Source organism: Rhinolophus sinicus, linkage group LG07 (genome assembly GCF_036562045.2).
Source record: "Rhinolophus sinicus isolate RSC01 linkage group LG07, ASM3656204v1, whole genome shotgun sequence".
Taxonomy (NCBI): domain Eukaryota; kingdom Metazoa; phylum Chordata; class Mammalia; order Chiroptera; family Rhinolophidae; genus Rhinolophus; species Rhinolophus sinicus.
The window spans coordinates 10,713,092-10,740,545 of record NC_133757.1 but is presented as its reverse complement, the minus strand read 5'-3'; the positions used below and the strand labels follow the sequence as shown (position 1 = coordinate 10,740,545).

The 27,454-nt window shown below is 36.2% G+C and overlaps 1 protein-coding gene and 1 long non-coding RNA gene across 2 annotated transcripts in view; one reads left to right on the top strand and one right to left on the bottom strand.

Moving 5' to 3' along the window:
* LOC109444069 (uncharacterized) overlaps positions 1-27,454 on the top strand; it is a 311,168-nt gene that overhangs the window by 228,035 nt on the left and 55,679 nt on the right. The gene's annotated exons all lie outside the window — the stretch shown is intronic.
* Positions 650-27,454, bottom strand: part of RAB11FIP2 (RAB11 family interacting protein 2) — a 39,865-nt gene continuing 13,060 nt past the window's right edge. The window contains exons 4-5 of the mRNA XM_019725256.2: positions 10,778-10,823; positions 650-4,979 (exon numbers count right to left, since the gene is read on the bottom strand). Of these exons, the coding sequence (XP_019580815.1) occupies positions 4,752-4,979; positions 10,778-10,823 (274 nt within the window). The 3' untranslated portion in view covers positions 650-4,751. The remainder of the gene's footprint in view (positions 4,980-10,777; positions 10,824-27,454) is intronic.

Genomic DNA, 27,454 nt, shown 5'->3' with positions numbered 1-27,454 from the left:
GCTGAGGAGAGATAGGAAGGGGAACAATCTAGAAATATCTTGGGGGAAGTGAAAGGGATAGGTGAAATGGGTCCTCCAAAACTGAGAGCAATTGGAGACTAGGAAGGTGTTTGGCCTGCAGAAAAATCTCTTTTTCCAAATGTGTATGATTCATGTCCAAGAGCACTACATATAGATCACATCTCATAATCTAGTATAGCTGCCTAACCCACTGCCCCCTCGCCCTGCCCCCGCCCCAACCCCCACACACACCCATCCCAGGTGCTTAGGTTCCTGTTTCCCTCGGACAGACAGGTGTGCTCAGATGCGATGTTGAGAAAGCACTGGGCACAGGCCTTGGCCTGTACATCAACACTCCAACGTTAGTTTCTACCACAGCCCTGTCCCATGAAGGAATGTCTGAGACAGAGACAGAGGGCATTCAGACACTTGCTGAAGAATGTCCACTTCTAAGGTACTTAGACACTCTCCTCGGCGTGAATTCTCAGAATGATTTTCATAGTGAAATGAGTCTGTAGGTCTCACAGAATACTTTCTGCCACACAACAAACAAGAGGCGTCCTCAGAATTTTTAAGGGACAAGAAGCACTCATGTACAGGTGTGTAAGCCACACTGTTTTATCTGCAGTAAGAAACTATGACAATGGAATTAAGATTAAACACTTTAATCAACTATAATAAATCAGTCATATATTATATAAAAATTCTGATTCATGCATCAGATCACATAAATTATACAACTGTCACATTATGCAATGCTTACACACTTTTGAGTTTGTACCTGTAAAAATGTATACAAGTTGTTAGACCATTTTACTTAGTAAGTGTAATATAATACTCTTCAGTTATAAATAATGCTTATATCTTTCAAATACCTGCTAACTATATACATTTCTAGATCTGCAGCATTTTTTTGTACCTTAAAATACAAACCACCTGGAAGCTTCAGAGATTAATAGGCCCCATTATCATTTGTTACAGACTTCAATTCCATGGTAAGAGTGGATTTTTTGACATAGAAAATAAATGAAATAAAATGCCAACTCTGGTTTAATGCTTGTAGAGCTTCTATACTACTTATTAAATACATCAGAAAACGCTTCATATGCAGATTAGTTAGTTAAGGTGCTACCTATTGCATATTAAACACTTCCAATAATTGCATCTGGATTATTAAAGTTATAAATCTGTGAAAACGGGGGCTTTCAAATGTGTGCTGACAGACCCTTCCATCTACCGCCATGAACAGCAGCACTGGGATCCTTTACCTCTTACTTCAAAGAGATCGAGTCAATGAGCATGCTTTAGACTTCACTCACACATACACAAGTGACACCTACCGTATCTACCTACAAGACAGACGAGTACATGGACATCAAAAACTTTCTGTTTGACTTATAAATCCACGGTAGGTTGCTTTTCCTAAAAAGCTACAGAGGAAAATAAAAGCTCCAGTGCAACAATTACTAGACATATTAAAGAGAGGAGTTTTTTTTGTGTTGTTTTTTTTCCAATTTAAGATTTTCCTTGCTAAAGAATAAGCACCCTTATGGGGGTGGTAGGCAGGGGGGTGTGAGGGCAGAGAGCTAGTGAAGGAAGGATGTGAGGAAAGCAAGTGTGTCACTAACGAGCTGAGTTTTACTTAGGTTTCCATCTACAAAACCCTTTTAAATACAAGGCAACATTTTCACAGCTGGAAAATTACAACTAAATCTTCATTTACTGCCAAAAGCAATAGATGTAGTTATGTATAATCTATGGATAATACTACAGTCATGGGAGAATGGCAAAACTACGCTCGATGCAGAATATAACAGCCAAAAGCAATACTTAAACATTTTTCATGAATGGGTGACACGTCATTTTATATACAATTCTAAGATACAACTCTGGTATTCAATAAATGAAACCTGATGCATAAGTGATAGGGCAGTACGTTCAATGTTTTCAAAACTGAATTTTAAAACTGGGAGGGGAACTGGTTATAAAATAATACTATTTTTAAAATGATAGAAATATTTAATTACATAACAGAGGTATGTTAAGATAGGTTTGAGATAAGTATCAATTCTGTGATTTAAAAAAAAATCCTCTTGTTGGTAGGAATGTTTTTGAGCATACATTTTTTAACCATAAAACTAAAATCTGTTTACGTCTATAGTGTTGTGCATTATTTAATGAGTACTTATATTTTATTTCCTTTTCTAAGCTACTACTGGTAACAAAATATACCATCAGAATACTCAGAAGTTATATTTTGGAAAAACAAACTAAGGTGATCTTTTTGGCCTTTCTTCTACAATGCCAGAAAATAAAACTACTCTGTTTGCACTTCTACCCAAGGATAGGAAACACTGGTATGTTTACTTGGGCACTCATTTTTACTTTTTGTTTTTAGTTTATTATATTGACAGATTATGAAAATATATAATAAGTTTTACTCTGGTTCATGAGTAAAAATTCATAAACATCAGAACAGAACATTTTCAGGCAGTGATGAATGCAGATTGAGTTTTCAATAGAATTCTTGTCTCAGATTTAAAGATAAAAATATTGACTCAGTTATAACCAAAACACTCATATATGAATAAGTCTAATTCTTAACAGTTTTTATACAGGCAAAGAATTTCTCCTTAAAATTGAATTTCCTCATAAGAAGAATAGCAGTACTTGAACCACACTTTTTAATGAGGTCTACTCACATAAAACATACCCCCAATACAAAACCAACACCTTGGTTCATTCTACAAAGAGCAAATTTGGCCAAAACATATTAAAATATCTGAAGATAACCTATCATAATAGTAAAAATACATGGACTTCAGTATTTTTAAAAATGTAAGTTTCAATTATACTAACAGAAAAAACAAATGCTAAGAACTTTGTAATATTTAATAAATGTTAATTAAAAATGGCACATTTTTAAAAAAAAAGAAATTATTAAGACCTCAAATGGGAAAATAAAATTCTACATCAGATTTTGAGGTTTATCACAGAAATATGTAGGTGAAGGAAAAATTGGTCAAAGCTGATTTTCCTTCTCCATTTCTTTGTTTAAAAAAATTATTTAATTTTTTTGTACTTTGGGAAAATTTTCAGAATTTCAAAATGTATGCTCTCAAAGGAAAACTCAAGAAACCCAGAAAATATAAATAATAAAGGATTTTAGCTTATGAATTGAATATAAGCTTGGCCAAGTATGTGATTCAAAATATTTAAATGAGCAAAACTATTATATCTGCTTTGTATTTAACTTTCAATGATGTCTTAGTAGAGATAAGTATTAGACAAAAATGCAGTTCATTAAAAGATTGGGGAGTATATGTCTCCATATACGGGTATATTTTTCATTTTAATTTCAGAAAACACAGATTCAGTGTTTCATAGTAAGTATTTTAGATTTTTAAGGTAAAAAATAGCAATAGTTGATTAGTAATATTTTTATAATCATTGTTTGTCACTTTAAATTTCAGACTAATTTTGTACACATATATGATGATAATTCATGGGCGTAATCATTTTGGGGGAGCAGACTTACAAAAGGAGCCGACATATAATTTTATGATAAATCAATTCTTAAAGGGTGGACGTAGAATAGTGTTTAATGTCACATCAGAAATGATCTGTTCTAAAAACTCACTCCTCCTTTAGTAACTGTTATTTTGGTTCAAGACCCAAATGCAACCATCTGTTCAATTATTTATGTAACTTGAAACCAAGCCTAATTCTTTATTCCTAGAATTTGCCCATTCCTTTGGGTTATCAGGCATCAGACAATCACCTACTTTTCCCCAAAAAATTATAATTGAGATTTAACTTCTTATTTTCTTTGCTAGTGATTTAAAGGCATTCAGAAGCTCACCAATTACGTTAGCTTCTGCTTATAGCTTTAACAAAACCCAAAGGTTAAGATAAAAAAATGAATTCAAGAAATCCATGCTGTTGTGAAGTTTCCTAAAATACGCCATTATTTTAAAAAGGACTTTGGAGCATTACTTTTGGAGAAAGAGCAAAAATTCGACGCTGGAATAACATGTAGTAGCAGCTCATTTTGAAACCAAGGTTCACATAGTCAAGAGTGATTTGAAGCAGCTTTTCTGTAACAAATCATAACACTGTAGTAGCAATGATTCGTTTTGCATCAGCGGAGCACACGTACATTTTCAAATTTAGAAATTGGTATCGTAATTTTAGAGGCAACCAGTTGTTTTTAAATGTTTTAAAAACACATGTATATATGAGGTATACGCATATATTTTATATACAAAGATACATGAACATATATTCATGTACATATATATGTAATATAAAATATGAACTATTTTTTAAGTAGTGCTTATAATGAGTATTCCTGCAGCTAAACATGTCTACAAATTGAATGCTGAGAATCCGACCACAGTATCAATTCTGCTTTATAAGAAATCTATTCCTGAGGAATAAGTCATATGCTTCTGAAGATATTTCTAGGCCTATGGCAAGTTAGTGGCCCAGCTCCAGCACCCAAGTGAATCCTAAGGAACTGCTTATTTATTGAGAACCTGGCCCATGTTCACTTTTAAAGTTACATTGTTTCGCTCACTTCAAAGGTCACTCTTGATAGTCCCTTCTAATATTTACAGGTAAAACAATTTTTGACAATGGAAGAGAGTATGTAATGAAACCTGTAAGTGTAGTCTTTTTCAGTAACAAGTTTTTCTTCTTTCTTCCTTTCTTTTCCCCGCCCCAATTATAAATGCAGTACAATTGGCTTATTAACTATTGGAGAACTTGCCAGCTTTCCTGGACGGTTCGTACGGCACTCTGAGAATACTGGGTGTTTCTTCCATCACCCTCACGAGGAGGTTGTCAATGTAGTCCTCCAGTTCCCGGATGTGGGTGTCTTTTCTCCTAAGGAGCTCTCTGTGTCTCACCAGCTCCTGCAACACCTCCTCGTAGGTCAGGCTCCGGTATCCAGCAGTGGCATCGAATGGGTTGCTGTCCTAGAACAGGATAAAGACTGTCACTTTAGTAGACATGACATCAGGGACAGATTCAGAATTATCTTGAACTTCAACTTCTGGTTTTTCAAACCCTGATTGAGATTTTCTCTATCCTTGGCTAGAACCAATGTGACAGTTCACAGAATGGCTGGTCAGCTCTGAGGCGAGCACTGGGTCCCTTGCACTGCAGCCTTGATGGTAATTGTAAATTCTTATACAATCCTTTTTTACAATGTCCTAATATAAGAAATTGACCTAATAATTTACGATTAAGAGAGAAAATATTCTAAAATAAAAACTAAAGATCTCCAAGAATTAACTTGGAGGAACTCTAAGAAGCGGCTGAAAACTATACATTTGGACATTAGTCCTCATGGAGCCGTTTCCATTGACCTGCAGTTTCATGTTATGCCTTTGGCTTTTTATTGAAGCGATGAGAAGCAGCAGCAAATAGCAAGTCTCCTTCTTGCTACGAAATGTTGAAGGCATTTAGAATTAAATCAATAGCTTCCTTATAAGAAGTCCCATGGGTGTAACTTCTGTTTTAATTTAGAGGCAAACAGAGCTTTTCCTCCTGAGTAACCAGTTTATTTCCCCGTCATAGTACTGATAGTTATATACTTTATCTTATTTCCCTTTTTGCCCTGGTTATCAGGAAACTCAAGAGTTCAGCTATGACCATGTTCATGTTTAGGGTTAGTATATCTGCATTCGCTTCCATTTCACTATTTACTTATTTTGTTAACCTTATTCTATGGACGAAAATTTTTTACATAAATGGCTAAATATAAATTTAAAAAGGCATTGATTTAGTTCATTTTTATTACAATGTATTCTAATAAAAATATTTCTCAGGAATTTAATAAAAAAGGTACTATGATGTCATCTATTTATAGTATATAGTAATAGAGTTTTCATTATGTAAAAGGTAATGCCCAAATATAAAGTAGCATTTTCATGCCTTTTTAGACATAGTTCTGTCACTAAACTCAACAACTTACAATGGTTTTCATCACTTTCTTTCAAAACATTTCCATTTGGCTTTAAGGAAAATCAACTAAAATATTGCGGAAATTGGTCTTGCTCTGTCAGACTAACAGTACCTAATCTGCTCAGTGGAGAAGGGAGAATGGAGACTGACGAATGCAGAAAGGCCTTTTTTTCTCCGTAGGAATGAAATCTGTCTTTACTCATTTTCAGGATCTCCTTTAATTTGCTACGTGTCTAGAAGTTTTCATCAGTAAAGCCAAAATGTAACTTTTTATTTCCTCCTCCCCCAGGCACCACGACTTTGCCCCCACCAGAAAAATCAAGCTAGAGTACAGATATCAATTTGATGCATACTTCCTTCTCCAGGATAAAGGGGGGAAAAATTCAGCCTGGGGAAACTTCTCCAATCCCACAGAATCTCTCCGATTTCTTGGAGAAGATACAGCTTGCAGTAGGCAGAAATTCGTAACAGGCATCTTAAGCAGTGGGCTCTGCTTGTTCAAAGGAGGAAACAAGGTCCAAGGCATAGTGGTCAAACAGGTAGTCAGGGAAGTACGGCTGTACAATGAGGTTCAGGGCGGGGAGAGGAGAGAGGCTGGAATGACAGGTTCCACACAGACCATCAAGGATGCTGAATGCTATTTAAGGACTTTTAGACTTATTGCTGTGGGGAATAGGAAGCCATTGAAGGTTTCTACTGAGAAGAAAGATATGATTAAAGCTAAGTTCGAGGAAAATTAAAATGGCACGAGTGGGTAAAATCATTCGGAGGGGCTGAGATTAGTTATAAAGCTATTGAAATATTAAAGGCAAGAGTTAATAAGAACCTCCCCTAGATTAACAGAACGAATAGAGAGAATGCTAAAGGGAAGTGAGTTTAAATTCTGTATGATATATTAAAGACAACTTACTTTATTTTAGCATTGAACAATGGGGATAGATAAAACTTGAAGAGTTGTATTACCTTTGTCCCTAAAAATGTTTCAGAATATTGCTCTGCAACAATTCAAGGACAATTCTGGAGACAAGTGTTGATTTACTTTTTATTCTCTTCTCTCAGATCAATTAATCTTTTTAAGATTAAGTCTAAACACACACACTTCCTCATGTATTTGCTAGTTTATTTAATTGGTCATGAGTAGTTTAGAGATACATAAAACTTATGATTTCCAAACCTCATTCTTATTAAACAATTACTATATAAAGCAGGTTACTATAGAAAAGATAAGACATATGACAGAGACAAGTATATATTTTTTAATTTATTAAAAATAAGCTCAAGTGTCTTATTTAACCTAAGTAATTCTGTACAGATTTGAGACAGAAACCAACGTACGTCTCACTTTCCTTACTTGATAAACGAGATGTTGTTCTCCTAGGTCCCTTTTAACTCTTAAAATTTCCTGGTCTACAAAGTGATTTTCCTGAACTGCATTTTAAGAAAGTTATAATGTCTGACTAATGTAATTTTGTTTTTCTAATAAAACACTTCCTGAAAAACAGGGATTCTTGTGAGAATTGCAGGAATTACTGAAATTAAACTAAATGGGATTCATTACTGATTGGCTAACTGTTTTCTTACTTTAACATAAAATAGCATCACTGAGTCTCTCTAATCTTACTCAAATTATACATATGTGAATTGATTTCTCCAAATTAATCGATGATATACACTTATGTTGTTATATTTAGCACTATACCAGCACCACCAGATAATGTAGTTAGAAAATTTTTTAACATTTTTCTAAAGACAATGAAGATGAAAGACGTCAAAAAATTCTTATTTTGACATAGTTTAAATTAATGTCATGATATAACTCCATCTAAAATTTAATCTCAAAATAATCAATTATTATCCTGGAATATTTTTCAACACTTTATAGCCACTTTTAGAATGTACAAATCTATTATTTGGCTTACTTTCACCCCCATTAGATAGCTATACATCTAATATTTGTGTATAGACAGATTTCCTGAAAATATATTTCTGACCTTTTCAATAAATTCCCATTTGTCCTTTCATGTGAAAATTTTACCCCAAATTTCTGCATCAAGTTTCTAGGCAGAAAAACATCTTAGAAACACATGTACTATAAACTATATTCTAAAAAAGAATATAAAATAATTAAAAACAGTTTTATGCTTAGTTCCAGATTTTATCCCATATTTGAAAATCATGTAAACCTCTTAGCTTTAGGCATAAGATTCTTAAATTGATATACTCAATAAATATATATCTACTTATATATATGAATACTATATATATGTCCTTCTGTTTGTTGATATAATTCCAAATAAAATAATGAAGATTACTATTAATTAATATATACAACATAAAATTAAAATATTTTCTGTTCATAAAAACTATTTTGCTAAAAGAGGAAAACTCTCAGGCAAATATGAAAATTCTGTTTTCAAAAGATACTTTGAATACTAATCGTGGAAAAACTTCTAAAATTGAGAAATATCCAAACTGGTAAAGATTCAAATAACCTGTAGTGGGATTCCTTAAGTACTCAATATTTTTCCTGCAGCACTCCACATAGATAGCACATATGTTTTTAAGATGTCTTCTTATATTGAAATGTAATGTAAATTTTTCTTCTCTCTTCCTCTTTCACAACCAATCCTTTTTCATTCCTACCCAACCTCTGTTAAAAATAACCGTATGCAGATATAAGGAAATAGAGATTGGGTGAGAGAATAATAGAATTATTACATGAAGTTTTCCAATCGGAATTTTAAATAACATACTTGTGCAAAAGACAGAATTTCCAGTGATCTATTTTTACTTTACACGTAGTCTAGCCTTTTAAACTAGGAAATGTATATATATTTTTTACAATATTTAAATTTAAACAAAAGCAAATTATCAGGACTCAAAATAACTGAAGATTTAAAGAAAGGTTGTCCTGGCAACCACGTATTGGTGGGGTACTAACTGACATTCAAGGCAACTAGAGGAGAGAGAGAGAGATAAGATGAAGGCTTGGCATTCTCTGATCACCTCATTATTGTTCTAATGAGGAACTTTGCTCTGGGAATATCATCGCAGCTACTTTCACATCTTTTGTCCCACTCCCTTCATCTCCCTTTCAGTTCTTAATTAGGCCTTAAAGAGCTCACACTGCCCTTTCAACTGGCTACTGCTCCTGTTTAAACACTGCCTTTCACAGACAGGTGTTGGCACTAGCATATAAGACATACAAACTTAATTACAAAATACTCTGTCCAGAAGGGGAAAAAAATAACTTGGTGGATGGCTGTTACTGGAGAACTTAATGTAAATTACTTCAAACATCTTATAATCTTCAACATAAAAATTTATCAAATACTTTTCCTCCAAAACGATCAGTCTGAGGATGAGCTTTCTCCTCTTAATTGTATCTTGCAGTAAATTAACAACACCTAGTAATCCCTTAACTGTCATTTAGAATAGCTAGTATTCCAGAGAAAAATAATCACACATCAAGGATTCTTTTATCACCTTTAAATCCTTTAACTAAAACAATTTTCACATTTTTATTTCTTTAAAGAACTCTAAGGATGCTTTTACAGCAATAAATTACAAGATTTGGAAAAGTACATTTACAAGCACATAGAAATTGTAATTAAGGTTACTTAATAAACAATAGCTGCACATTAAATCGTTTTTTTGATGTTGCATTTTGTTGGAGATTAAGTAACCGCCTGATAGAATTCATTTTACTATCTGATCAAAGGCTGACTTCATATATTCTGACATTTCTCGCCAAACTGCCGTATTACACAGACTTGAGTATTTATGAAACACAAAAACTTACAAATCATTTACATAAAACGGCAAAAACACAGTACAAAGTCCTCTGCTTCTACGTTTTCTACAATTTTATAAAACAGCTACATTTAGAATAGTTTATACACAACCATGGTTTCCTCTAGGTATATCGCATTATAGAAAATTGTGATACGTTACTGCTTTAAAAAATTTCTATTATACATCTGGATCACACACATTAAGGACAGATGGTTCAAACAGCAACCACCAGCATCTTGGAATAAAGGCTCTATTTCTGTTATTCAGTGAGAATTTAGTTTTTTACCAAGAACATGTGCCCATATTTTTATAAAGTAACTTATCCGCTAGGTTTAATATATTTAGAATTGACTGAAGATGCAGTGGAACTCTAAACAGAGATCCAAAGCTGGACTTCAAATAACAATAAAATGAAGTTAAGATATCTGAACGATCTTCCCAAATATGTGAGTTAATTTAGATGATTGCTACCAACCCTGTTAATATAGTGAGTTCTGTTCTGACTAGGAAATTAAATGTCCTAAAGGTTCTTTCAAATACTTTTCTGGTTAATTGGATCTCTTGCCAGGATACTTTTCCTATTGTTGAATATTGACAAGCAGTTTTATTCTTTCTTCAATCTTTGTCCCAACAGAAAAAACTGTTAAGTTTTTTCCACATGCTCTTATTTCACAATTATAATTTTGACCTTGACATACAACTTTCATATTAACTTTTAACTTTAAAAGTCTGCAAACAAAACATGCATATTCTAAGTTGACTTCAATCATGTTTACCTGAACTTCCACAGATTGTACAGAAGTCACACCCTATTGTGTATTAAAAACAAAGTTTGAATTTTGCTTTACTTCTTTCTCCCCAAATTATCACGCTAAACTATAATCTGTAGGTAACTGAGGGAGTCAAGGAGATGGAGGCCTTTTTAGAAATGAGTGCCAGACAGAAGGCCAGCTTGTGGCTTGCTTTTTTCTTTTTCTTTTCTTTTCTTTTGCAACCCCCTTCTGCAACTTACCGGGATTTTCCTGATGTCTTCACTGCTTGTTGGATTCATATGAAAACTAACAATAAAAGACAAATATAAACGTTAAAAGGGTATCATAGTCCACATGGGAGGAAACATAAAAACATTATTTTTAACCAACATTTCAATAACAATTTCTAAAGTCCTAAATCACTCAGATGAATGAAATTTAATCCAGGATGTAGAAGAGAACCAATATTTATTCAACATTCTAATTTTAAATTTTGGAGGAGAATCCTTCAGTTATTATCAGAACTGAAGAACTGTCCTTCTAAGTATATAGTTTCTAAACATCTTTATATATAAGCGTTTTATCCAGCAAGATATTTTATAAAGCTAAATTTTATAACATTTATTCATTCTATATACATACAACTCACTCGCCTTAGGCCTTCTCATATAAAACTAATGGAGAATTAAATAAATTTAGGTTAGAAAGAGTGTAGAATAAAAGAATTAAAGCAATCTTTAAAAAAATTCTATAGGTATTAGAAAATTATCTTTTAAACATTATCCTATCAGTGAGAATAAATTCAGAGTTGTATGAACCATTTCTATCATTAATGTGATTTCTAAGTAGCTGGCCTTCAAATTTTAAATACCCAAGTGGACCAAAACGAAACACATTTCTTCCATGCAGAGTAAGAAAACATCACAGCTGAATGCTATAATCGTTTTCTTCTTTGAAACATGTCCATTAGGAAGGGGACTGCAACCAAAAAGAAGCTAAACTTCAAAGCCATCTGATGAGTAAATATTTCATCGTTGCTATTCAAGTTTAATTTTTACCCAGCACTTAAGAGTATTAGCCATTGTAACCTCTACAAAGCATTACTGTCCTAAGATCCTTTTTATCCTCCCTGCCTCCCAAAAGACTTAACTGTAAAATATAGTTTTTACATTATCTGTGCTTTATCAGCCAAATAATTGGAATTCCTTGAAGAAATTCAGTTTTTAAACTTTTGATTGTGTGCATGAAAAGTCTGGACGCTAGATATAATGTCTGGAAAATAGCTATTGTTACAGGTACACATCCCAAGCTGTAAATCTAAAGAGCATACATGCATGCACAACCACCTCAAAAGAATTTCTCACACATCCAAGGTTTCATTTGTTATGACTAAGATTTGTAGTACTAGCTTCCAGAACTGGTGGCTGACCTTTTCTAGATAGAACTCCTATGGATAAATTTAGTATTTCAGTAGAGCTGGGTGACACGGTAGAAAAGCTTGAAACATGTTTTCAATTCCTACTATGCACCACTTCCAGGCTGAGGTGGTTGACACATTTTCTCATTCCCTGTATCTCATCATCTTGATGGTGTTCTGTATGGTCCGAGACTGGAGTCACTGTACTAGCACGTTTCAAGAGCCTGACAAGAGTGGCTTCAAAGAAAATCACCAAAACAAAAATCCAAAAAGACACTGTCATATAGTACACCCCAGCCTAGGGTACCACTGTAGCAGCTGCTAATACCGGGGTTCCCATGCTCTCAGATTTTCAGTCCCAGGTGGTCAACCTCAGGGCCCACTGGGACTCATCTCTCCTTGTGCCATCATCTATCCCACAGCATGTGGTTTCTAATAGGTCAAGAAACACATTCGCTGCATTTCTCTCCATCTGACTATGATAACCTCAAGGTCAAAATGATGGAAATTCAGGTTTGACTGCACACCACCACGGTGATTACAAGCGGAGAAGAGGTCAAGCACCCTGGAGCTGGGAGGTGTGCATTCAAATTCCGGTTCTGCTTTTCACTTGCTGTGTGACCTTGAACAAGTCACTTAGTGATTGTGTCTGAGATGCCGCATCTGTAAAATGGGGATGGCCACAGTGTGTGCCATCTAAGACTACTGTGAAGATTGAGTAAGTGAGCATGTAAAACACTTGGCACCATGACTAGCACCCAGAACGTGTTCAATACATTATTTTATTCAGGAAACATTTACAGAGCACTTAGACTGAGCAGATCCTATTCTACCATATTTCCCTGAAAATCAGACCTAGCCGGACCATCAGCTCAGCTCTAATGCGGCTTTTGGAGCAAAAATTAATATAAGACCTGGTCTTACTTTAATATAAGACCAGGTAACATAATACAGTATAACATAATAAGTATAATTTAATAAATATAATACAATACTGGCTCTTATATTAATTTTTGCTCCGAAAGATGCATTGGAGCTGATGCTCCGGCTAGGTCTTAGTTTCAGGGAAACAGGGTAAGCATTTTACCCAAATGAGCTCATTTAATCTTTATAACTCTCACACTCGGTAGGACCTTAATGTTCAGAATAAGGAAACGAGAGGCACAGAGAGGTGCGGTAACTTGTGTGTTGTCACCGAGCTGGTAATGGCAGAGGGGTCTGGCCCAGGAATCTGTCCCCCTGACTGTGCCACACGGCCCGAGCCCTGGTCTCTGTGCACCGTCAGCACGGGTTGCGCTGCTGAGGCCCTGGACATAGTACATCAGGCTGGTGCAAAAGTAACTGCGGTTTTTGCAATTAACCTTTTAATGTGCAATTACTTTTGCACCAACCTAATGAGACACAGGGATTCATCAGAAAGCGCACGCCACCTCCTTCTGCATCAGCACACAGTACAGCTGTACTTGTGGGAGGCAGGGGGAGAGCACTCTTGAGAGTCAAAGTTTCACACCTCATAGAGGAATGATATGTCCTATCACAGCAATTAAGTCTGGGAAGGCCTGAGTCCAGGGAAAAGTAGGATTTGGAATTACATAAAGGACAGGTTTGGCAGGCCGGAGAGAGACTCTGAAGCCATATGGCATGGCCTGGGGCTGCCGGACAGCAAGCCACTGCAGGACACTAAGAGCCTGGAACCCAAGGCAGAAAGGTGGGAAGGAGCCCCAGAAGGGCTTTGATGTAAAAGATGAGGCTCTTAGATCCGATCCGTGGAGCAACGGGCAATGTTTTCACACTTTCAATCCTCTGTCATAAATTTTACTTAAACATTTCATGTTCGGTAGCACACTCCATCCTATTACATTCTTGAAGAATAAACAATATTATGGTTGTATAAATGGCGTTATATGTCTCAGGAAGAAACTTTTGAACTGAAAAATAGAAATACTGGTATTCTACTTATTGTTATCACAGTAAGGTTTTTAAGAAAGACATTTAGGACAAAGACTTTATCAAAATCATAAACTAACAATATGTCCTATCCAGTGGCTTTAGCCTATGGAACTAAAGTGACACTCAGCGACAACCTGAAACATGTCTGAGAAGTCTTAAATGATGCAACTGAAAAGGTCACAACTGTACGGGAAAAGGCTGCGGAGGGCAGCCAGCCCCAGCTATTTCCCATTGTACCTGAGTGTAACCTGAGCGCTCCGACACTCTCCCCAGCAGCCCCCAGTGCAGATCTGAGGACAGGGCTCTTGTACGGGCCATTGTGGAAAATCTAAAGGCAGAGCCCCTCCCTTGTGGTGGGCTTTATAGTCACACATTGACCTGTCAAGCACATGGCAACTCAGTCATTCATGGCTGCCTTTTTTGATCTGTCCTTCAGAGGGAAAAAAGAGTTAACTGAACTGGATTGAATTAGCTCGGTGAAAAATAAAATGTCTCTATTTATCAAAGTGTGGCACCAATTTGTGATATCTTTCTCTTTGGACTGCGGTCCTCATGTCAGACAAGATATTGAATAATACAGTCTGACTGCTCAACTGAGTTGTTGACAGGTTAAGAAAGATGGTGTTTTTAATCAGGTAGAAAATGAACTAGGACATGCTCACACTGAAAAAAGTTTATACAAGTTTAAAATTCAGAATTTAAAAAAATTTAGTTTAGAAATTAGAACTGAAGGAGTTTGGGGGTGGCAGAGGATTTTAAACTGATAAAAAATATTTTAAATTCATATTTTAAAAAGTTTCTCAAACTAATAAAATGCTTTACCTGAACATTCTAAAGTTTTAATGTAAAAGCTTACTTTTTACCTTGCGGTATTTCCAAATTTAAAGAATTCTTCGAAGTAAACTCTTAACTGGAAATTTTGAAATTAGTAGTACTCGAAAATATTTTAATGAATCATTAATATCGCTTCTATAATACACTTATTTATTTTGTAGAATAAAGATTTAGTAAAGAAATAAGTAAACTGGTGAGAACTTGAAACTGTCCTTCAATAGACAGGTCGGAAAAACAAACCACTCTTACGAAGCAGTAAGAATGACCACTGCAGAAATCACAAAGGCATTTGGCAGTGATCACAGTTGTTTTTTCTTTGTCCTTCCTTTTCTCTTTTTAAAACATAAATATGTTCCTTTGGAGCAATAATACCTAAGACCGGGAAGGGACCACTGAGAGTGAAAAAGTGTAAAGTGCTTGTCAGGGAAAAAAAAAAAAGAAAATCCATAGAAGAACAAGAACAAAGATCTATGAAGACTGATTAACTAACTTGTCTTTTGTTAGTATAAGACAATGAAAAGTGTCAATTCTTGGCTCTAGGATTTTAAATCTGTCAATGAGAAGTCATGCAAGGACACTGGAGGCTCTTTAGAAGGCATTTAAAAACAAGCATTATTACAATACCCATAACATCTCTTTCCAAGCCTCACTGGTGTGAAAATTATAAAGATAAGTCCATTTTGGCCTACAATTTGATCCATTTTGTACCTAATAAGTGAATTCAAGTTATTTGAAAATCTAGGTGTCCCACCTGGCACAAAAGTCACTTCCTCAAGCACCATTCATTCTTTACTGTGTATAGGAAATAAGTGTAACTTTAAACTATCACAGAACTTCTGACATTAATTATGTTCAAAGGGGAGGATCCTATTGATCTTGTTTAACTGAAAGAGTGGACTCTAGAGATGTGGGGCTTCACTTTGGTGACAAATGTAGTTGGGGGAAGGGGTATAAGCAGAACTGTAACGTAACTTCACATAAAACCTTTAATGAGTCTGAAAAGAGAAAAAGAAAACTACGCCATTTACAGTGAAGCAAGGGCAAAGAAAATGACACTAGGCCTAACCACAACTGGTATTTATCGGACTTTAATCGTGGTACCAGGCACCTTTTGGAGCCCTTTATATGTTAACTCTTTTAATCCTTGTAACAATCCTATGAGGTGAGTGCTATTTTTACTTCCATTTACAGAAGAGGAAACAGGTACAGAGAAGTTAAGACGCTTACTCCAGGTAACACAGTTATTAAGTGGCAGATTCAGGATCAAAGAAAGGCACTCACACTCCACAGTGCAAGCTCTTTAGTCATACGTAAGCTGTACTTCTTCCACACACGTGCTCTAAACTATTCAGTCCTACCATGAGCTCAGAGATGGCTGGTTTCAAGGAGTCCAACACAACTTCCTAAGGATTCTTCCAATCAGAAATGACTAAGGAAATTCCAAGACTGATCTTTAAAGAGACAGAATAAAGGCTGAAAAGCAATAGGTTTTGAAATAACTATGATCATTATTTTCTGTTTGCCCCTCCTGCTCCATTCCACCCCTCCCTGTACCCCAGGAGGCTGACCTCTGGAGTGCATCACCTGGGCCCCCCTCCCACTGGCTTCCAGTCTATGCTCTGCCACTGGAAGGCACTGGCAAGAGACTGGAGGATAGGAAGAAGGGGGGCAGGGTATTTACTCCCCTGCCCCAGCCCCATCGGACCACCTCCTCAGCCCCGCCCTGCAGGGGTGCAGTTTCCCAGCAGCTTCTCCATGAACAGCCACAGCTGCCGCTACAGCTGTTCTTTCACACCTAAGCATGGCAATCCCTTCTAGACACTGCTAGACTCTCTCCTTGGTGTCCTTAACCCTAGTCACCCCTCTGTAAATACTCTCTGCACTAAACTTTCTTCCATTATTCATTATGAGTGTGTCACTGGTTTCCCGCTGGGACAGACACAAGAATATACAATAAATGCTATAAACTATTCACTTAATAATTTAATAATTAAGGACAAAAGTTTATCTAATTTATCTAATAAAAAGAAGAGCGAACCAAAGAAAAACAACATATCATGCTTCTTCACATGAATTATCTACACTTCCCTTTTCCCATCAATTTCTGGCTTACGCTCCATAAGCCAGTTATTTTGATACTATTTTTTTCTTCCAAGAATAGTCTCCTACTTTGTAACTGATAATTCACTGCTAGACACAAAAAAAGTTATTGGCCCTCATTTAACAACACTTTTCACACTCACAGAGCTAGAGTATTTTATGTTCAAAATTATTAGGATGGTGCAAAATTAATTGCAGTTTTTGCAATTATTCTTAACCTTTTAAACCACAATTACTTTTGCACCAACCTAATATTTTCAATTTAGGATTACATTATTAAAGACTGATTTGCTCCTACAGTTTTGAAATGGCATAATTGCTTAAAGTGACTTGGATTTGAATACTACCACCTTACAATTGATAACACACTAAACAAACAGAATTTCTCTAGACATGTTTCCAAAGGAACAGTGAGCAATAAGGTGGGATACGGTTAGTCACGCTAAGATCTCACACGATCAAAATCCCATCTGATCAATCTTACCTTCTAATTCTCCCACCCCCTCACTCCTATCCAACCTGTTTTGTGGAACCGCCCCCCACCATCCCAATTGTTTCCTAATCCGTTTGTATGTACTCACCTATCGCACCAGCACACATTTACAGCCCATGACCCCTCAGACATTACACCATCTTTATTCTGCCAATCTCTAATCCCTCCCAAGTAACCCTGCTGACTTTGGTACTTTACTCACTCATCTTTTATCACCTGAAACACAGCCCCCACCGATACTCATTGCTGCTTTGATGAAGGTCACCAACAAACTATTTTTACCTAAGGCGACAGCCTCACTCTTCACCTTCGCAGCTCCATCTGATACCAGTGACTGTTCTTCCTTTCTGACTCTTCTGTGACACCTGGTAGCCTAAATCGTCTCCTACGTTTCCAATTACTCCTTTTCCTTGTCATCTTCCTCTTTTCGCCCTTAGGAGGAAACACTGGGTATTTCTTAAAGTTGTTTTCAGACCCCTTTTTCTCCTCTTCCATGGTCATTTCCGGTTCTTCCATGATTTTAACTACCACCACTATGGACTGGTAACTGCTAAATCCCCCATCTTCAACCACAAGCGCTTTATCCTTTGTTAATTCTACCTTCACAAATGTCTACTTCAAGTCTCGGATATTCCACCTGTTCCTCAAAGTGAACATGTCCAAAACCAATCATAATCTTAGCTTTTATATCAGTTCTGTCTGATTTTCCTCCTGCGAGTCCAACCACCCCTGGCTCCAGCTTTCGGCTTTCATGCCTCATCAATAAGCTACCAGACTCTCCATTCAGTTTCTGGACACACCGTGTTTCCCCCAAAATAAGACCTAGCCGGACAATCAGCTCTAATGCGTCTTTTGGAGCAAAAATTAATATATGACTCAGTCTTATTTTACTATAAGACCAGGTCTAATATAAAATTAATGTAATGTAATGTAATGTAATGTAATGTAATGTAATATAATATAATATAATATAATAATATAATATACCGAGTCTTATATTAATTTTTGCTCCAAAAGACGCATGAGAGCTGATTCTCCAGCTAGGTGATCTTTTCGGGGAAACAGGGTAGATCTCTCACTGTCCTCGCTACCCATTTTCACTGCTACCCTCTCATCACAAGACCGCATGACTCCCAGCCTAGACGACTGTAATGTCTTAAGTCTCTGCCAAGCCTTCCTTATCCAGAGCAGCCTGTGCAACATGGCAGAGGACGTTCTAAAGCTCAAATCCAACCTTATTCATCTGTACAAAAACTTTTGGCCTCCAACTTTCTCCTGAATAATATACAAAATTTCTTAGCCTGGCTTTCAAAGCCTATTGGGCATGACTCAATATATCTTTTCAAACTTATTGCCTACCACCTAGTACCCAGATACAACCTATTTAACTGCTCTAAATTTCATATTTTATTTTTAATAAAATGCTACTACCTATTTCAAATAATCAGGATTAGAAGAGTGTTAAAAGAAATGAATAGGAAACGTTTTGTATGACAAAATACTATTCAAATATAAGGTCTATGAACCTAGACACAGATCTTACATCCTTCATAAAAATTAACTCAAAATTGGTCACAGACCTAAATGTAAAACACAAAATTATAAAACTCCTAGATGATAACATAGGAGAAAATCTAGATGAACTTGGGCATGGCAATAATTTTTTAAATATAACACCAAAGGCATGATTCACAAAAGAATCGATAAGCTGGACTTCATTAAAATTACAAATTTCTGCTTAGCAGAAGACAATGTTAAGAGAATGAGAAGATAAGCTGGAGGCTGGGAGAAAATATATGCAAAAGACATACCTGATAAAGGACTGTTATCTAAAATACAGAAAGAACTCTTAAAACTCAACAGTAAGAGAACAAACAACCAAATTAAAATATGGGCCAAAAATCACAACAGACACCTCATCAAAGAGGATATACAGATGGCAATAAGCATATAAAAAGATGTTGCACATCAGATGTTGTGAGGGAAATGCAAATGAAAGCAACAATGATACCACCACACACCTATGGCATCAGAATGGCCAAAATCTAGCGCACTGACAACACCAAGTGCAGACAAAGACGTAGAGCACTGGGGACTCCCATTCGTCTGCTGGTGGGAATGCAAAATGGCACAGCCACTTTGGAAGACAGTTCAGCAGTTTCTTACAAAACAAAACATACGATCCAACAACTGTGTCCCATGGTATTTACCCAAAGGATTTGAAAATAACGCCCACACAAAAACCTGCACACCAGTGTTTACAGAAACTTTACTCATAATCGCCAAAACTTGGGAGCGACCAAGATGTCCTTCAGTGGCGAATGGATAAACTGTGGTCCATGCAGACAATGGAACATTAGTCAGAGCTAAAAAAGAAATGAGCTATCAAGCCATGAAAAGACATGGAGGAACCTTAAATACATATTACGAAGTGAGAAAAGCCATCTGAAAAGGCTACAGACTACACAGTACAAACTATATGACATTCTGGAAAAGGCAAAAACTATGGAGACAGTAAAAAGAGCAGTCGTTTCCCAGGGTTGGGGGTGAGAGAAGCGATCAATAGGCAGAGCACAGAGGATGTTTAGCGCAATGAAAATACTCTGTATGATACTATAAAGGTGGACACATGTCATTATACATTTGTCAAAACCCACAGAATACACACAACCTTAATGTAAACTATGGACCTTGGGTAATGCTGATGTGTCAGTGTCAGTTCATTATCTGTAACAAATGTCCCATCTGGTGGGCATGTTGACGATGGGGGAGGCTGTGCACGTGTGGGGTGGGAGGCATATGCGAAATCTCTGTACCTTCTGCTCACTATTTTAAGTTTGCCTCTTGTGTATCTGTCTTAATCCTGGGTTCCCCAGGCCTTTCTGACTATAAACTACTTGAAGGAATGATACCTCATTCATCTTTTCAGTCCTAGCATATGACAGTACTTAGAGCATGGTGGATGCTTAACAAATATATGGTGACTAAATTAATAGCCAGTGCTTAATAAAAATTTGTAAAAACTGAGCTAATAGTTGACTAAGTCAATGGTAGGTCAATACAAGTTTCAACAAGAAGATATAAAGTCCCCAAAGAGCAGAGGAAAAATTTTCCTGAATAACAAAGAGTACTTACACCTATACCTGATAGTATATTAATATAATTTTTTCCATTCTTTTTAAGATAGGAAGACATATTCTGAAACTTACAGCTGCAAATATGAATTGAGATAAGTTTCAAGTTGGTGACTGCCAATAAAATCAATTCAACTATGCACTTTATCCATTTTACCAAGCAGGTCGACCAGTATAGGTACCTGACCACAATACAGATTAATTTGAGATTTTTCTAATAAATGATGAAAACATTTATTCCACAGTGGTTCGATGGAGTTTAAAGAAGTTATACAAGCCCTAAGAAATGAAGTGTCCAAAGAGAGATTCCACTAGTAAATACAACCTTCAGCATATTTCAATTATGCTTAATATACATGCAAATGGGGCTTAAGAGGTAAGGTACAACTCAATATTGCTCTTCTTTTCTTTTTAGGAAAAAGAAAGTCAGTACCAAATCAAATTAATGATATTATAAAGTACTACATTCTCTCTCCTGGGGCTGGGCAAGCACCTAAATACACGAACGGCAAAACAGAACCTAATATACAAATGTCTATGGGGATTCACAGTAATTTACTTACTAATATTCTCACAGGATATCTTTTATGGATCTCACAGGTAAGACAATTAAAAGCTGTGGTCACTGACACCAAAGACCATGGACAGCGAATTCCGAACAGTAATAAATAATACAGTTGAAGAAGTCCGGAAACTGAAGGATTTAAAGATACTGATGAAGTTAAGGCGAGTTTCATCAAGAATATCACATTCAATCAAGTTTAAGTTACTATTTTCTCCTGGCGAAGAAATAAGTATTTTAAATATAGTCGAATGAACAAGTCACAAATTGTCCAACATAAGCATTATAGATTCTAACAGGTCTCCATTTCTTTAAAACCAAGCTTTTCAAACATTTTTCTCTTTAGCCCCCCTAATACATGAGAATACATCTAGCAACAAGCATAAAATTTCCTTGACATCTCAAATTTAACTAAAACTTCAGGTAGATTTTTGCATTCGGCTCCATACCGTAATTGTATTTCTCTTGATATAAAAAGACTCTTTTCTCCCTAAATCTTTAGGAAAACTATCACTCTGGGAAGGCGTGTCGTGCTTATTCTGTTGCTGTGAGCAGACCTTGGTCCTCGGCCTGTCATACAGCTACTAAGGGTCTATCTGGGTTGGTGTAGGGTGAGAGCAATCGAGTTCTGCTTTTTTAAAAGCAGAAACCAGTAACACTGGAAAGGAGTGATGAGAACAAACCACCAGGCCCCTTGACAGGGCCAGACCCCAGCAGAGGCTTGTCTGTCTGTGTGACCAAGGGCAACCCAGCCCCCTGGACCAGCCTTTGCCCCTGAAAAGAGAATATGGACAACCGGGCAGGGGCAAGTCTTCCACGAGGGTTGAGGCGAGGCAAGTTGACCCTGGGTCCCTCTGGCCTAAGCACAAAAGGACAAGAGTACCCCAAGCTGGCTCTGTACCTGGGACAAAGCCCAGTTCTGCAGAGGAAGCTATAGTGCTCTCTTTAACAATCTGACCTCAGCCATGTTGAGTTCAGGCAATCTCTCATCATGCTTTAAGGTACAGCCAAAGCTTAGAAATCCACCCTGTACTATGCAATTCGTGCTATGTAAGAATTTCTGAACATGGGATTTTATAGCCACACTGAACATAATACCTTTGCTTTGTATCGTAATAAATACACTTTCTACTTAACACAGGGAATATTTTATTTAATTTCAATGTAGTTTAGCCTATTTCATCAAGATTATTATTGAACGTACATCTTGAAAGAAACTAGAAAATCTAGTTTATTGTCTCCTGCCAAATGTACGTCCTTTATTGGTCAGTAAAAACCATGAGCTCCTAAATTCCACTTTTACTTAGTATTTTTAAAGCTGAGGACATATTACTACTTAGAAACAATTTTATCTAACTTATTTAAAGCGACTCTGTAGATGCTGTGTAATAAGGTCACACAGGCAGCCTCAGTTTCCAGGCCCTCCGTGTAGCAGACACGACCCTCAGCACGTTACTTACCACTTTTCCACAACACCAAGGCTATTATCTCGTTTAACAGTTGAAAAAAATGAGACTTAGAAAGGAGAAAACTTGTTTAAACACATTCAGAATGCTGCTCTTGTTTTTAAGTAAGGTCATACAGCTATTCAACACTCAAACCCAGACCTGAGTCCTAACCTGAACTTGTAATACTCATCCTATACTCCCTTCAGAATATTCTACTATTACCATATGTATATTTTCATGTTACACTGTAAAATCCTTGGGTGGCAGATGTTAAATATATCTTCTGAATCAAATATTAAATTATGTTCAGTATGATTTCCAATTAATTTCGGGCACCTAGTGTCTTTGAAATGGAAAAAAATCTGTATGAAACAAATATACCGTACACCTCAAGTAAACATAATATGTGGTTAACCTGAACACACCATTCCCACACCAGGCTCCGTAACAAAGAGGTCCCCACACTGAAAGCAGGGCTGATGCAGGGCGCTCACTAATTGGCTCCCTGGTAGCCGAACGTACAAACACACTTCCTAGGACCCTACCAGGCGGGGAATGGAGACACAGAGTATATAACACAGCTCCATGACTCCCACTAGAAAAGAAATGGTGAAATTACTAAGTTAGTAAAGAGCTAATAAGAGTATATCATCACTATTTATAACATCTTCCTTCAAAACGCATTTCACAATTTTTTAATAAGATTTCTTGCTATTTATTAAAACAACTGTCTCTCTACTCATTCCCCAACTTAGAAAATCGTGTTCAATGGTTAAGAACAAGCCTCTTCCTTAAAGAAGCATTTCCCATTTTCTAGCAAACTGCTCCTTTACCTTTCATACTCAACACGGTTCATTCTGTCTGGACTGTAGGTCGTTACTCACATAGTCCTCTCCCTGGCTTGTGTGGCCACCAGCCCTCTATGAATCTCATACTCAACCCACCCAGCCCAGCCCCAGGAGAGCTTTACATGCATGTCTGCTAAAACAACTTTAAAACACTGACAATTTGCATTAAATTTTACTCTTAGGCCAAGCTGACTCACATAGTTGCTACTTAAGTGGTATTGGCACTTTTGTCAGAAAGAGTTCTAAGCTTAAAATATATATAAAATACATAAAAACATTTTTTATTTGATGTATAATACATTTAATATATAACATGTGTGTACGATCATATTAGTATTTGTTTATAATTTATATGTTTATAATTGTTATATAATAATATAATACTATATTTAATACATCAAATCAAAGAGCAGTAATTTATCCTTAAAATATAAGTTCAAGGAAACAAATTTCAAATGTCTGGATCCAAACATTCTTAGAAATGCGTATAAGGAAAACAATTTCATAATCAAATTACTTGCTTCATTTTCTATCAGCGGCAGTTATCTGAAACACCCTGGCCACAGGTAACACTACCCCCCCACACACATTAAGTAGAAACAGCACCTGGTTTTCAAAAGTTAAAGCTTTATTGTTCTGAAAAAAAGTAATGTGGTCATAGTGGCCCAAAAGAAAATGTTCTAAACCTAGAAGCAGGAGGCTGGGAAAACGGTGTATACGGAAGTATGGGCGAAGTATAAAAGAAACAGAAGTTATTCTCTTACTACCTAACAAAAGGGGTCCAACGGGGACAAGACTTGGTAAAGCCAAATCCACTGGAAAGAAACACATGTGGTAATTACAGTGCTCAGGAGAACACATTTTAAATGCATGAAATCCATAAACAGTTACAGAAATTTCAAAGATGCCCAGGCGTGTTTCAGTGTTCAAAACCAAACTCTCAAGAACTGTTACTGTGCGGATATGAACTTGCTTGTCTGGACCAACTAAAAACACACAATTCCTATGCTCTGAAGCAAACTCTAAAATAAACAAGATAGCATCTCATTAAAAACAAAAACACAAAACTCAAACCTCTCCATTAAGACTAAACTGCCAAGCTGGATTCAAAGACTATAGACCTGACATTGCTGTAACAGTTTTTACAATGCTGTGTTTCACTAGGTTGAGGCTACAGACTGAAGACACATCATTGGAATACTCCTCTCTTCTCCTTTACCATTCTCCCCTTCCCTCCTCCTCATACACACACAAAAGCAGAATGGTTCAGCTGTTTATTTTAGCCCAGAAATGTATCTTAGAGATGTTCCCTTCTTTTCCATCCTCACTGCCACGTGAGCTCCATCAGCTCTCACCTCAGCAATCCCTAACTCCCTAACCAGTGTTCCTGCCCCAAGTCCATCCCCGCACCCCCTCCACTCCTGTCCCCAGGAGGCCCCCATGCTACAGCGCTATCTGCGTAAGATTTTGCTTTGATCATATTACAATCCCATTTAAAAATCTTTCATGGCCCCCAATGCCTGTACAATGTCCAGTCCTTACCATGGGATTCAGACCTAATAATTACATGCCTGCTCCTATGAGCTCTAAGAGCAGGACTTGTATCTTCATAACCTGTGATTTCCATGTATACAGTAAATATTCCAAAAATAATGAAAATGTAAATATCACTTGATCATCAGATCTGAAATTTGGGGAAAAAAATCACTTTGATGGACTGGAGTAGCCACACTGAGGAGGCAACGGGATGAATGAGGAGACACGCAAGGACTTTCTTTATAATCTCAATCTTTAGAGTATAACACGTTTATAATAAAGGTTTGCTGACTGTAGTTTTCTGAACCCAAACTCAATTCATACCTTCAACAATTTCAAATTTACACAGGAAATAACTAGACCAAATACTTGAAATTGGGAATAGCAGGTTTCAGACTTGAAAGCACCCTAGGAGCATGACTGGAGGGACATGTGCATATTACGTAAAAACCAAACTGGTGAAGTAGTCTCCTCACTGGCCTAGATCCTGACAGTTTTACCGCAGATAAGGAAAATTGCATCAACTTGGAACAGGCAATTTTAGCCAACAGGCTAGAGATGAAAAAATAAGCAGAACAATAAATTTCCAAAGCAATTTAGAATCATATAATTTACGTCTTTCTGACATATTGTTCTCAAAATACACACCTTCATTAATGACAATTAACAAAGGTTATTAATCTACATGTAACAAGCTTCCTACCTTGTTGGTTTTACAAAAAAATAATCCTCTCAAATTCTATCTTAAAAGTTAAACCAAAATATTCACATGTTGATTTACAAAAATTAGCGCACTGGGGTTACTGGAATATAATCTTAATACTTTCCTGTCAGAAACCTCAAGAGGACTTACATACGATATCTTGTATTTGATCATGTCATAGCAACCTGTTCTCTTTAACTATTGGACTCGCTATGTGTTATCCTGTGTCCAGTGCCTAAGAGCTCGTTAATTACTTAAACTATATCTCCTTAGGTCTTGTTAATTACCCGTCTCCTGTCTCAGAGGACCTTGTTAATAACTTGTACAGTCTCTCTAAAGAGGTCCTAACAACACATTAAAATTAAAGATGCTTTTCTTTTAGCACCTGTCAAGTGCTGTAAATTGAGAAATTTTCACATCAGTTTATTAGCCGACAGTAGTTTTTGTTGATTTTTTTTGGCTTGTTTTCCTTCTCTCATAGAATCTGTTATCTCAATCTCTGAGCTCAAAATAATAATAATAACTTAGCAAAGTTTGTCTTTTTTTGTTTTCAATTTTGAAGTCTATAAATATCGATTTGCATTAGTGACTTAGCAAAAGGATGGCATGGTTGGTATCTGCAAATTAACCCACTGGGAGATGTACCAATTAATGTGAGCTATTATAATGAGTATTAGGATGACAAAGGGTAAAAAAGTTTCAAGTAGTATCTGGGGAATTAAGCATAAAGTTCTAGTTAGAGTTAAGGGAACTAATCACATTGCATATTTCATGTTCCCAGTCGTTGTTTTATTGGATACATTCTGTAAATCCCTGGGCGCTAATGGATTAATGGATCTAAAAATCATCTCAAAAGTTTTGTTTTCTACCTCGTAAATGAGCCTACAAGTTTTCAGTTGTGTAAAAGACTTACAGCCTGCCATGAATACCAGGCAAATTATCGCTAATATTTGACTAATACTGGACAAATATGAACAAAAAATAAATATTGCTATTAAAATAAACCTTATGCATATTAAGCTTTATTATGCCAAAAACAGAGCTTTAAACTTATACAAGAAAAAAAAATGTCCACAAGGAGCATTATAAAATTGAAGGTTTTAAAACTAACAATAGGATCTTTTCTTTAGGATCATTTGTCTACTGTAACTTTAAAAATTAAAATGTAAGCCTGCAGTAAACAGTCTATCATGTTTTCATAGACATGTTATACAACTTTATAATAATAGTTACATACTTCTAAGTCTATGGTGATTTTCTGATTTGTGAAAATTAGAAACACATTTAAATATAGATTCTAGGTAACCAATTTTTGTAGCTTCTAAGAAAAGTATGATACAACCACAGATAGGAATTAACTAGTGAAGGAAAGTAAGGGGGGAGGAAAGAAAGGGAAGAGGGAAGTAGGCCAACGTGATTCTAAAAGTAAAAGGTACACTGTCATGCAAAATTATAAAGTAGTGGTGACAAACAGGAGGACTTGATCTTAGACACTATTTCTATGCTGCCCTAAAAAACAACTGTTTGGCCTCAGTTCATCAACTAAGAAGGAGATGGGTTCTTCCATATCAACAACTGCAAATGGAAATATTAGGTTGGTGCAAACGTAATTGTGGTTTTTGCAATTATTTTTAACCTTTTAAACCGCAATTACTTTTGCGCCAACCTAATAAATGCATATATGCGCTAATAAAATCAATAATACTAAGAATATTATAAAACACACTATTAAGTTATAGAGCAACTAAAAGTTTGCTACGTGGTACTCACAACTACAGGGAGGCAGGAAATAACGCCTAGGTGCTACCTGCATTCTGAGAATTCATCCAAAGATGCCACAAATATTTAATGACATTTCTGCTTGCTCTTCAGTGTCTACTATCATCTAGATGTTTCTTAGCTATTTGGCCAA